The following is a 14,199-nucleotide window of genomic DNA, read 5'->3' as shown; positions in this document are numbered from 1 at the left end:
TTGGATAGTGTTTTTTTAATTTTATTTATTTTTAGTCAATAAAAAAATTAAACAATAACTAAGTAAAAAAAGAAAGATTTGTAGAACATTAGTATTGTTTGAAAAGATGATAGAGAAGAACCATTTTTATAAGGTTACTTATACGGTTCGATCGTGATTGGATCAGGATTCGATCACTTAAACTATATTTCTTCGGTCCACTAAGCTCGGCCGTAACAAACGTGGTTCGGTCTAAATGAGGGAAGGCCCAATGACCTAGGTGGACCAGTTTTTACAGATAACGTTTACATTAACCTTACGCACTAAAGTAAGGAGAAACAAAAAAACAACTTAAATATTTAAATACAACTGAATCGATTAAAGTTATATTTTTTCTTAACACAAGCTCAACAAAAATAAATAATTAGAAATGATACTTTGTATATCCACACCCCTAAAATAAAGGGAATATATTTACAATATATCATGTGTGGTTACTAACTTCTCAAGATCTACGAGTGTTATAAAAGGACTTTAAGACCCCAAACAAAAGGTAAGTATTATTCCATGCAATACATATTACATTCATCTTTTTAATGCTCTTACTATCGCGGAGTCTTGTCAACAGGTGAAGCTCCTTTCATTGTGATCTTCAAACATCTAAAAGCTACATACTTAAAAGGTTGACCTGAAACCACCTCCAAAACCCGACCCAAATTTTGTATGAGAACTTTTTTCTTTACTGTAAAATCCCAACTATTATATAAATAATTATTATTTAAACATAAATTGAGAGTAAAATATTTTTTATAATAATATTTTTTTTAGAAAGAACATTAGTCATAACATAACCTCGTAGATATAAATATATATCTATATTTTATATTTTTATAATTATTCATAGTATATTATAAAATCATATAAGTTTTACATAATTATAATTTATTATTATTCTAAATTAGTCACATTAATTTAAAATCTAAAGTTTTGGTAGTTAAAACCTTGATAGTTAATATTAGATACCAAATTAGAAATTAGTTTATAATTTTTTATTAATGATAGAAACTACTTTAGATACTGATAATTTTGTAGTTTACAAAATAATATCTAACTTAGTCAATAATAACTAATTATTTTTGTCTATAAAATTATTTTTATTTAATGATTTTCTTTTATTTTAGTTTTTTTTTTAAATTTCATTAGATCTCTCAAAATTGTTTAAAACTAAAGTAATTAAATATTTTTTCAAAATATTAATTTTTATTTCAGCATATATTTTTTTTTCAGAAATTCCTTAGTACATATATTTTATGAACTCAAAATGTATATTTAATTTCTTAAAAAATTTCTTGGTGTACATATTTTATTAAATTAATAATATATTTTTTAAGATAATTGTAAATATTGTGAAAATTAGGTCAAAATACATAAAAATAAAAACAGAGGTTGAATTTTGTATTAAATTTTCTTCCAGATAGATGCCAAGAATAGTGTCTAATAGAGGTTAAAAACTTATCAAAGTGTTTGGAACATATTAAAGAGCTGGAAATTTTTTATTAGACCATTTACGTAAAAATAATATAAATTAATAGTATTTATAAATTAAACTTTACACAATACACTTTACATTGATTATTTATGCTATGTGTATTTGTTTGAGGTAAAAAAATTGTTTTTTACATCCATTATCAGTGTTCTATGTTGTTATACCTATATGATGGTTATACAAAACTTAACTCTATTTCGAATATATATATATATATATATATATATATATATATATATATATATATATTCATCTAAACATTAGCTAAACTTTAGATGATGATGTATCATCTAGATATAAATTGTGCATCTCTTGCAATATATATGTACATAATATTTCACTTAATACGTCAAAACTTTTAGAGATAGTTATAATTGATTATTTTGTGAAGTGGTTTGGAAACTTTTATATATTGTCATATGGATTGGAGTATTTAAAATACTCTATATAAATATATTATTTTTTACAAAAAAATCATTAAAATTATTTAAATTAATTGTACTATTAACAATTTGAGGTATGAGTACATACTCTCGACATCTTGACCTCACTAAATTTTGGTTTAACGAATTAATTTAACTATAATCGATCAGTCTCTCAACCTAGCACTTAAAACTAGTGTTTTTATCAGAATAAAATAAAATGGAGCATTTCAGGGATGTTCCAATCCTTATACAAAAACAAGAAGAAACTTAATTATCCTTCAAAGATCTACATTGACCTAGCATGGTTCCCCTATTGATAAGGATCCAAGACAAAAACTATAAATAAGTTGATGTCCTTGGATGAAAGGTAACGAACACTTGATATTTAATATAACTCTAATATAAAACTAAGCGTCGAAATATTATTATAAATACGCTACCTAGATCAAAACCAAAAAATACGAATATGGAAAGACCTTAACACGACAATATGAGATTTTGTGTGAGAATCTAATCTTCAAAGAAGAGTAACCATTACTCCAAAAATAATCAGAAAATTGTGTATTAGTCCGCAGTAAATTGCTATGTGTGCATCTAAAAGATTCCTAATTTTATATAGTTGAAAATGACCACACACAAAAACAAAAACTTATGCATATGAATTCTTTGGAAATTCGTTGGGTATTAGTGATGGCGTTGGAGTAGTTATTCATTTGTAGCTATCACATACATATAAAGTTGAATTTTGATAGAGTGAGGTATACATAATTATTGAATAAAAAACTTATATATGCATATTTAATAAAGTCTTCCATTGCATTATTTGATTATAGTTTTCTATTATAAATCTCAACCTTGTTGTTGTGTTGTGTTAATGAAATTATTAATTATATAAATTGTAAAGTTGAAATGAAAGCACAAACTCGAGAAAGGGTATAGTATATTATATATAGTATAGGATTCCAATCCCACTATTAATAATTAGAGTCACCATCGCAAACGAATACTATGTATATATCCAAATTTAAAATATATTATCGTTATGCATACGTGATTTAATTATTTTATTTTGACCATATATAAAATTATATAATGTTATGTCAGCTCTAAGTCTAACATTAACAACCCTTTTACTATTTCCCTCATCATCTCAGAAAAAGGGATGTTCAAACATTTACTTTTTTATAGTTATTACATGGTAAAATAAAAGAAAATATTTGGAATAATATAAAATAAAAGAAATTTAATATATATATATATATATATATATATATATATATATATATGATGGGAAAACTGCTCGTTTTAAATATGTTCCTCAGAAGAGACAAAGCGTGAGTCAGTATCACAACACCATCATTTCATAATCACAAAGTGAGAACAATTTTAATTATTTTATTTTATTTTATTATATATCATTTCACATCAAATTTAAATGACACACTTAAACAAAACAAAAAAATGTTTTTTAAATATCTCTATTACCTCATCACTATCACCTAAAAAAAGTTGACACCTGTTAAGCATAAACGAACCGATTATTAATAAATTATTAAATTTTAGCTGATTACACTTGTTTATATTTCTTAAAATGATTAAATTCAAGTTTCATTATTTCAATGAATTAAAATTAAATCTTAAAAATTTAACATTCAAAATCCCTCCTTATACAAACTTGTTAAGGGTGTTCACATGGTAGATTTGAACAAATTCTTTACACAATCTACTAAAATACACAATCTATCAAACTCAGCCTAGTACTGATCCGGGTTGAATTAGATTGAGTTAAGATTAGAGAATTGTAATTTTTTATTATCAACCTAATTAAAAATAACATAATATTTACAAAAAAATATTCAAAGTTTTAAATAAGTTAATAAGTCGTATCATATCAAATTTATTCAAATTAATTTTATATATAAAAAGAGTTTAATGATAAATGCAAGAATGTTAGGGGAAAAAAATACATTGTTTACCTAATGTTAGGACTGAGATATTGGAGAGATGAACATTTAGATATTGGAGAGATGAACATAAGAGATAAATGATGAGGACGGCGAAAGAAGTCACATGTAAGAATTTTCAATTTGATTAAGATTATGTCAATTACAATTAAGTGTGACATAAGTATATGAGTTGACTTTAGAATTGAGTCTCACATTATCTATACTAAACTCATCATCCAATATCCAATGCATATGAGTAAATTAATTTAAGTTAGATTTAATATAATTATAATAAATCCAACTAAATCTAATTATGTGAGTTAAACACATCCCAATAAATACTCCAAAAGTATTATATATGTATAACAAATAATGCTTTAGAAGGAGTGATAAAGATAACTATTATTATAAACTTAGTTAAAAGTGATCTTTATGTATGTTTCACATTAGTTTCTTTTAGTATACAAGTTTTTTTTTCTTCTAAAATAAATTTGATGAATATTTTATTTGTTTTTATTGTTTATATATTAATTATGGAGATGTATAAACTGATTTTTATTGAAAATGTTAAATTGATTTTGAAGGTTTTTTTCTTCATAATTGACAATAAATTATATTTTTTTTTCTTGAAAATAATAATAATAATAATAATTTAAAAATCTTTAGTTTCGTGTATCAATTTATTCTAACCATTTAGTATTAAATTCCTTATTTATAGAGTCAAAAAATAGTTATAAATTTTTTTTTATCAAAACTATATAAAAAAAGTTATAATAAACTAAACAAATCAAACTCAATTGATATTTTTAATCAAACCATAAATAAACTTAAGTTTGATTATTCAATTATTTTCATAAGTCAAATCGAAGATTATAACTCGATACAACTAGTTTCCTTGTCCTGATATAACCATAACCCTAACCATGTCATCAAACAATTGTCAAAGACCTACGATGAACTAATTCCACTTATCTTCATAAACACCCCAACCAAAATTATTGCTTTTAAAAGTGCAAAGACCAAGATCAGTTTTGACCAAAAAAAGAAAGACAAACACACTTTACCCTAAAATAAATGAATCTACATTGATCCAAAACTAAGATTTTGGCGAGCGAGCTTCTCACCCACAAAATGATAAACGCACAAATATTCTCCAAAAAATCTAAGCTTTCTTGCACTTGATATAATCAAGCAACATACAAGGGGAAAAAATAACTTCAAAAATCGTCCCAAAACTGTTGTGATTATAAACATTCTGAAGAATCAAATAACAAAAATATATCAGACACTGAAGAAACAAGCAACATACAAGGGAAATAAGAATTCCAAACTGGCAACAAGTAATTTTCCAACCAGCCATAACAAAATGGCAAGGAGATAAACTATCTATGTGGGGTCTTCATTCCAACTAACTGATTATATCAAAATATGAGGCACTCAAGCAGACTCAAACCTTTTATTATATATAATGAATATGCTGGATACAAGAAACAAATATTGTTGGATGAGAAAGCTAATAAATAAAACAATTGCCATGATCATTACAAGATGATTGAATACGTGACTAAGATATGCCACCTTGCTACATACATGTCATCAGTTACCCGCATCTCGGCTGTAGAACTGATCAAGAGTCTTTGCAGGAATACGATGAAGAAGTTCACGAGGGAAAATCCGCAGCAAAGTCCATGCAAGATCTAGTGACTGGAAGATATTGCGTGTGTCATAAGCTCCTTGGGCAACAAACTTCCTCTCAAACTTCTCCAAAAATTCCAAATACAGCTGTTGATCAAAAGGAATAAACATAGTCAGTACCCCACTTCAAGGACAATCTCACTATAACCAAAAAAGGATATCCAAGAGAAGAATAGTAGAGACCAGATCCTCAGATGAAAGTGCTTCTTCTCCGACCACGGCCTTCATTGCCTGGACATCCTTTCCAATGGCATAATTTGCATAGAGCTGTAAAGAAACAAAATAACACCAGTCAGACTGTTTATAAAAAGTAAAAAGTAGCAATGTGAAAACAAAACAACAGCAGACCTGGTTGGAGACATCAGCATGATCCTTTCGCGTCATTCCCTCACCAATGGCACTCTGCAGAGAAAACCTCATAACTTAATTTTGGAACAAGGGTGTTGCTGTTTTAGCCAGGAAAAAAAAGCTAACAGAATTTTGATAGTGATTGTTGGATGGAACAAGGGTGTTGATTGAACTAACATGAGTATTGTTAGCGTTTGGTTACTCTCACCCATCAATGAGTAAACAGAGTAAAAATGTATCACTTGATGGCACATTGACATCAGATAAACAAGATTTAACCTCACCTTCATCAAACGAGACAATGATGGAAGGACATTGATTGGTGGATATATCTGCCAATAGAAAAGGAATTGAATGCTCAGTTTCAAGCTAGTATTTCATAAGCAATTTGCAAAGTGGATTTACACTTATTTGATACACAAATCAATAATGGAGTGGAGCAGATCATTTAAATAAAAAACTGGTTTCATTTAGTAATGCGAGAATGAGCATAATAATTCGCTATTGATATTACAGATGAGCCCTATTTTTCATTTATTTCTACTTATTTATATATCTCCTCATATCTTCTTTATTTCTCTTCAACCAAACATCTTTAATTTTCACTTTATTGCTCATCTATTTTCATTCATCTTTTTTATTTCCATCTCCTCTATTTCTCTCCTCTCAATCAAAAGGACCCTTAATGTGTCAATGCAAATATTTGTTAAGGCAATGAAAAGTTAAAAAGAAAATTTAAATGTTGGGGAAAGGGTACTGCTCTTCAAGTAATATCATGTGTCAAATGTTAAGATTCATTCTGCACCAAATTCTCTAGTACATAATTCAGTTTACTACTAACCCAGCATTTTATACAATATTATAACTACCAAAAGCTTAAATAGAACCCACCTGCCTGTTATACAACTGCCTGTCAATATATATCTGTCCCTCAGTGATGTATCCTGTAAGATCAGGAGTTGGATGCGTAATATCTGTACAGAAGAAGGTTAAGAAAGATAATCAGACAGAATTTATAGTGTATAATGCAATACAACCGATGAAAATCAATAATATTCCATTACCGTCATTAGGCATGGTTAGAATAGGAATTTGCGTAATAGAGCCCTTTCGCCCCTCAATTCTTCCAGCACGTTCGTATATTGTTGCAAGATCTGTATACATGTAACCTGGATACCCACGTCTACCAGGTACTTCTTCTCGAGCAGCAGACACCTGCAGGATCCCGAAGGAATCAATAGTTCCAGGATCAATTCTAACTGATTGCAAAAAAACTAGTTACTTATTATACTGAGAAAAAAAAAAGAGAGAGAAATAAAAGTCCATTAGTAATTATTATGCAAGCCTAAAATATTATTTGTAGAACCAGGAAACTATAATACAAAGGGAATGATAGAGGCTACAAAAGATTTCACATCCCTTTGCTTCTTTTGCCACATCATTGAAGAAGTTAGAGTTTCAGATACATTACCTCACGAAGAGCATCAGCATAAGAACTCATATCAGTGAGTATCACAAGAACATGTTTGCCACATTCATATGCCAAATATTCAGCAGTAGTAAGAGCAATACGAGGAGTGATGATACGCTCAATTGTTGGATCATTTGCCTGTAATAAATCACAGCAGCAAGAGATATTTTTAACGATCAGCTGCTGCATACATGAAATAAAAGTTTGAAAATAACACTTCGATCATCCATAAAAAGCAAATAAATATTTGTAGGGTCACAATTCCACCAAATGGTACTTCCAAAAAAAAATATATTTCAAAGTTTTACAAGTAATTCAGCTTAACAAGACAAAAGATTTGTTTTGAACTAATGATAGAAATTATCACTACATTTATCAATTTGTCTGAACACAATTATCAGATTACAATAATCTTATGACCCTTGCCAGATCAGGAATAATTGCAATATACCAAAGAAAAATGAACAAAATAATATTATATTTGTTACTTTTAGTTACTAGACATTATTGCTACAGGCCATGTTTTTCTTTATTGCCTCGACCACACAGACAAAATTACAAAACAGGAAATTGAGAAGGCACGAAAACAAATAAATGTGAATAAAAGAACAATTGCATACTGGTTCTAAAGACTACCAGATTAAGAAAAAGGGTCACTCTCTCCATCGAGCCATTCTCCTCAAAGTCACGTTTGAAAAACTGTGCAGTCTCCATGTTAACTCCCATGGCTGCAAACACAATGGCAAAATTGTCCTCTCCTCCTCCACCCTGTATTCAGACAAGATTTGATGCAAAGATTACTTTCTTCATCTGATCGTAAAGTAATAAGTTCCACTAAATGAATAAGCAAAAAAATAGCCTTACTAATGTGAAGGCAATAAGAAGAAAGGTAGATAACTAGACAATTTGTAAGGGATATAAAACAAAAAGCAAGATAATATTTAAATTTAAACTTTAAAGGACATGAAGGTAACAGTAATACTATATTTTTTATTCAAGTTTTTAAAGTTCCAAGGAAACAACCAGAAATAAGCTTAAATATTCAAACAGCACAAACGTTTTAAAATCCACATTTGTTGAAGAAAGTAACCACATCTTACAATAGACCTGTTTGATACTATATACCATATAAAAACCTTCAAGGAACAAAACTATTGGTAAACAGAGGTACAAGGAATGAACTCAACTTTTATTGTAGATATTAATTCGTTAAAAAAAGGAACAACTCTTCTACTGCAAGAAAATCTGCAACTAAAGTTATGCACGCACAATGAGCATTAACAGGAGGTGCGAGGTAAAAAACTATGGCTGAGGACAAGATGTCAGCCAAACAAGTTCATTTTCTTTTCAAGTCCTCATATGTGCAGCTGAACGATGCATACACAAAATTGCCAATGCTAAGAAAGTAATAATACAAAATGTGAAGTCCTAAACTTATAATCCAGGAGCATTTAACATAGTAAATTCACTTTAATATATTGGATATACCTCGAGAAGATTCTCAGACTTTTCTAGTCGCTTGACTAAGCCAGCCTGACGGCATATCTGTGCGGCAATTTCATTATGGGGGAGACCAGCAGCTGAGAATAGAGGAATCTTTTGACCTCTAGCAATAGAATTCATGACATCAATGGTAGATATTCCTGTCTGTATCATTTCCTCTGGATAGGTTCGTTCACTGGGGTTGATGGAACTTCCTGAATTACAGCGAAAAGATTAAAAAAGGAAAAGATAAACATGCATATTCAGACCTTCCCACAAGAAATTATATACCTGATATGTCCAAGTAAGCCTCAGGCAATATGGGTGGACCATTATCAATTGGTTTTCCGGAACCATTGAAAATGCGACCAAGCATATCCAGTGATACTGGAGTCTTTAACACCTGTGAACAAAAACAATAACAGAGAAAAACGGGAGTCAACGGTTAAAATAATTCAAAGCAAAAAGGATTCAATGATCAACAACGTCAATAAATTGGTTGACGGGGACAAAGTAATCAGATTGGAAGGGATACAACTTTGGAAATTATCCTTCTGGAACAAATTTAATATGTAAGTAGTAGAGAGAAGCCGAACTTTAAAATGCAACAAATTTGGCTAATTATAATTCTTCCTCTATTTTCTTTTTGGAAGCTATCTTTTCGGTTATCAGGCTAACCAGTAAATATATCAAGATACCCTTTCAAAAACAAACTCATAATGCAAAAAAAAATCATTTAATCAATATGGATACTAAGGAAACCACCTTCACTGTTTTAGACATGCTTATGAGATTACGATTCTATTCAAGGATTCCTCATATTTATTTACAATTATAATTTAGCAGAGAGAAAACTGAGACTAGCCACTGATTGACCCAATTCTATATTAACAAATCTCAAACTAACAGTTGACATGTTATCTACCACACAATCAGAATTACAATGTTCTAAACCAATTAACAACAGGTACATTGACAAAAAAATTCCAAACAGATTTCACACACACAAGTTTACATTTAATTTAAGTAAATAATTAAAAACAAGTCTACCTCTCCAGTAAATTGCACCGTTGTAAATTTATTGTCAATCCCAGATGTACCCTCAAAGACCTGTTAAAAGGTACAAAATGGTAAATAAGCAAGCCTGCTGTTTGTAATAGTATCAGTAAAGAAAATAAACAACTGAAAGAAAAAAACATTTGACATTGAAGTCAATACAGACACATGAACAAAGTAGACAACAATGAAGGGTTTCTTACTAATAAAGAACATTTGGTAATAATTCAAATTATAAAGAAATCATCATATCAAAGATAAGGGTGAAGTATCTCCTCATGAAAATCGCCGTATGCAACTACCATCACCACCAATTTCAAAAGTAACAGAACAGATTATTAGAGACAAGCTACCATAGGGCAGTAGGCACTCACCTGAACAACAGCTTTTTCACCATCAACTTCAAGCACTTGCCCACGCCGAGTAGTTCCATCCCCTAAGCGAATATTAACAATCTCTTGAAATTTGGGTCCCTAATGCAGTTGATCAGTACAAAATTCAGTCACCATATAAAAAAAAGTTCAAAATTCTAGAATAAGCAATACGAAAGGCATGGCAAACAATGTATTACACAGTGTCCATTACCTTAACTTTATCAAGAATGACCAATGGCCCAGCAACTCCAGACACAGTTCTGTATTCTGCAGCACAAAGAGACAACTCGCAACGTTACCAATTTAAAAACTGATCAATTCAATACCCCTCCAAAAAAAAAAGTTTTTTTTTCCATAATGACAGAACATTGCAGTTTGCTGATTTACCAACCATTGGTGCATTTATCCACAAAATCACAATAGCAAAACCAACGCAAAAATAAATAAACAGAAACGACACCGACCCATTCCAATCTCCAAGGTTTCCTCCGCATCATGAACGTTTTTAGCCACACCCATTTCTGGAAGTGGAAGCAGGAAGCGTTACAAAGAGTCAAAACGTGAAAAACAGCGAGTGAGAGAAATTGAGGCACAGCAAGAGCCAAAGCTTAAGAAAAAAAGTTGCGAGTGATTATTGATGGAGTGATTAGAGTGAGGAGAAAAAACAATAGAAATGAAGGAATAAAAAGAGTGAGAAAAACCTGAGAAGAGATTGATTTGAAGAGGGTAACTGTGTTGGTTTGATCTGAAGATGAAGAGAGAGAGAGAAATGGTTGATGTGCTTGTATGTGACAGATCTAATTGATGGGCCAAACAAATTCAGGAACCATCCTGGAAATAACAATTATTGTCACAGAGACAGATAATAATTTTAAATATATATAAATTTTACTATTATCTTCCTTCTTTTCACTATCAATCATTTCCAAATTTCATCTTTTTTTAATTTAATGTTTATTTTTTCCCATTATAAACTAAAGTGTTTAGAATTGGACATAAAATTAACTCATATTCACTTTCCTTTCTTATTCAATCGAAACATTTTTTTAAAGAAATAAAATTATGATGAAATTTTGAATTCTTGTTATAATTTAGTAAGGTTGAGATCAAAATAATTTTAATTTCATTATATATTTTGTATTTATATGCTAACTTGACATGTAATATTAATAAAAACATTAATATCCACGATGTACATTTGTTTAATATTAGATGGTGAATCAATGGGTGGATTAAAAACATAGTTAAAATATTAGGAAATTAAATTTGTAAGGAAAATAGGGAAAACACATCCCCACCATTTTTAAAGTTCTGAAACATTCTATATTGTGTATTTTATTTCCTCTTCAATAATAAAATATAAATATTTTAGTTAATATTCGTGTACAAAGCTCTCTAAACCGTAAAATAAATTAATTTAATTGATTGAGGGTATGCCTACGTGAGTTATTATAAATTTTTAATATTTTTCTTTAATTCTTATAAATAAATCAAAATATCATAAGCACAATTCATCAATGAAATGGCGTATTGGAAACAAGAATATCATTCAAATTCATGTTTGATATTATATAAGATCCATCTTCAACTTCCATTAACTTGTTGTGGGTGAAAATAATTTATGGATATTTGAAAAAAAAAATGACTAAGATAAAAATAATTAAATTGATTGATGAGGTGTAAACTGATTTCTATACATGATTGAAACATATAATATAATAATTAAATTAAAATGGTATAAAACTCGTGTGAAATCAATTGTTCAATAACACATTATAATTATGAATCGTATAACTTAGTGATTTTAGATTGCTCTTATATTAGAACATGAGAATCATATTCTACACGTAAATAATCTATATTTTGTAAATAAGTTATTGTACCACCCATAATATATATTCTCATGCACGAGTTGATAGATTTCGGTATGAGAGGTATTGGAAATCCACATCGACTAGAGATACGAATTTTTCATAATATATAAGTGGATACAAACTTTATCTTATAAATCGATTTTATAAGGTTGAGTTGAGCTTAAAGTCTAATTCTTATTTATTACAGTAAACTACAAATGGTGATTGGATCTTGATGCTAAGATCATTTAGAAAATATGATAATTATTGTATTTTTCAGTTAATAGTTGTTTGGTTGCTAAAACAACACAGAAACATGTGGTTAACATCTAGTTTTTGGACAAATTACTCAATTTTAAGTTGCATAACATAATCTTTGGAAAAAAATAAACCTTATCTTAGAGTGCTTTTGATGTAATGAAGAACACACTAATAATCTAATGAAATTAGAAATTAGCTCTGAATTGAATAATCATATAAGATCTTGTATTGCTTTTTGACGCTAATATGATAATATGAAGTTATATCTTGTAAATGTGTTCCTTCTTCAAACTAGTAAGAACTAGTAAGTGTAACCTCAGTCACATAAATTCCAACATTTTACTTTTAGTTTTTGACACCAAGCTTTGTTCCAATAATATTAATTTATTGAAAATACCATCATGTCTTTATATTAAAATATCACGACATCAAGCTTTTTTATGATCTAATTTATCTTGTCTATTAGAAAAAAAAATTAATATTTTTAAGTGAAAAGGGTGTTGTTTCTATTCATAAAAAATAAAATTATTAGATCTTATAATTTTTTAAATAAATTTAAAGGTTGTGTCGAACTTTCATACTGTTAAGATCAGTTACTCAAACATCAGAAATGACTTTGGTCTATTTTCATCTTTGACAGTAATGTTTGACAGTAGTGCTCGTGTTAAAGCAACACAGACTCCTATTATTTATTTCTCTTTGTACAACATTGTTTCTTCTTTTTTTCAGACCACACCTACAACCATTACAAGAATGTTTCATGAAATTACAAAAAAAAAAACACTAATAGACGAACAGAAAAGTACATAATCATTGAATTTACTTGCATGTGACTTTTTGTTGTTCATTTTCAGTTCTATTTACAAAAGTTGTCGAGTGGAGCACATCTATGTTCCTTACTATACGAGAAAGTATAGTACTTAGATGTTTTTTTAAATGCCTTTCAGTGTATTTTGAAATGAGAAGTGTGTAACACAGTTTGAATGGTGCCCCCACTCTGCTCCCATCATGGGAAAATATATATACTTGAATAAGTTTTAGAAGAAAATATTTAATAAACTCTATAAATAACCTGTCATAACATTGGATAAGGAAAGTTCATAGGAACCTCAACAGCTCAATTCTTCTAATGATCAAACTTTCAATCACTAAAAAGAACGCTTGATCTCACTTGTAATTAAGCTGTGCTTGGACAAGATTAATAATAATTAAACGACTAATATTTTTAAAAGTTATTATGCATATATTTAATATGATTTAAATATTAAAGAATAAAAGAATGTACAGAATCACAATGATATTGTCTAAAAGGAAGTTAATTCATCGAATGATAATAAAAATAGAAGACTCAAATAAAGATAGAACTTGGAACTTTTTAAATGCTTAGAGATGATATTTTATTGATGAAAATGTTTTAATGGCGTGGATGAGAGACCCATACTAGTTGTGCCATAGGTCACAATGGCATATTTCTATGGCAGAATTTTTGGCCTTCCGCCATTGATAACACTGTTCAGGAAATTAGTAGAGAAGTGTATAATACACATCCAAAATCGCAGCTCCTTGGTATAGATTCCGAAAGATTTCACTGCTATTTCATCTTGATAACTTAAGTTGCAAATATGGGAGTGTAGTAAGGGACTAAACATTATTATAAGATGCTGCTAATTAATAAACTGGCAAAAGAATAAATCAATCGTTCCCCCACCCCACCACCTAAATGCCACGTATTTTGTATAGAGGGGGTAGGGATCCATCACAAA

The 14,199-nt window shown here is 29.2% G+C and overlaps 1 protein-coding gene across 1 annotated transcript; it reads right to left on the bottom strand.

Annotated features, from left to right (window-relative positions):
• Positions 1 to 5,325: 5,325 nt before the first annotated feature.
• On the bottom strand, positions 5,326 to 11,178 carry LOC137823701 (V-type proton ATPase subunit B3). Its single transcript, XM_068628929.2, has 15 exons — positions 11,024 to 11,178; positions 10,787 to 10,843; positions 10,534 to 10,589; positions 10,323 to 10,421; positions 9,943 to 10,002; positions 9,184 to 9,295; positions 8,899 to 9,107; positions 8,047 to 8,178; positions 7,411 to 7,548; positions 7,004 to 7,154; positions 6,831 to 6,913; positions 6,224 to 6,271; positions 5,940 to 5,993; positions 5,775 to 5,858; positions 5,326 to 5,678 (listed from the first exon to the last, which is right to left on the bottom strand). Exons 2-15 carry the CDS (start codon positions 10,839 to 10,841, stop codon positions 5,493 to 5,495), a joined length of 1,467 nt encoding a protein of 488 aa, XP_068485030.1. The 5' UTR covers positions 10,842 to 10,843; positions 11,024 to 11,178; the 3' UTR covers positions 5,326 to 5,492.
• Between the last annotated feature and the right edge of the window lie 3,021 nt (positions 11,179 to 14,199).

Source organism: Phaseolus vulgaris, chromosome 8 (genome assembly GCF_051622355.1).
Source record: "Phaseolus vulgaris cultivar YP4 chromosome 8, ASM5162235v1, whole genome shotgun sequence".
Taxonomy (NCBI): domain Eukaryota; kingdom Viridiplantae; phylum Streptophyta; class Magnoliopsida; order Fabales; family Fabaceae; genus Phaseolus; species Phaseolus vulgaris.
The sequence above is the reverse complement of the archived record's forward strand: the minus strand, read 5'-3'. Positions and strand labels throughout refer to the sequence as shown.

Bases quoted from the DNA above. Each gene is read 5' to 3' on its own strand.
- LOC137823701 (XM_068628929.2), bottom strand. From the start codon at position 10,841: ATGGGTGTGGCTAAAAACGTTCATGATGCGGAGGAAACCTTGGAGATT. The intron at 10,422-10,533 runs GTAATGGACACT...CAACTGCATTAG, and splicing joins TCATTCTTGATAAAGTTAAG to GGACCCAAATTTCAAGAGAT. The intron at 7,155-7,410 runs GTAATGTATCTG...GGGATCCTGCAG, and splicing joins ATGCTGATGCTCTTCGTGAG to GTGTCTGCTGCTCGAGAAGA.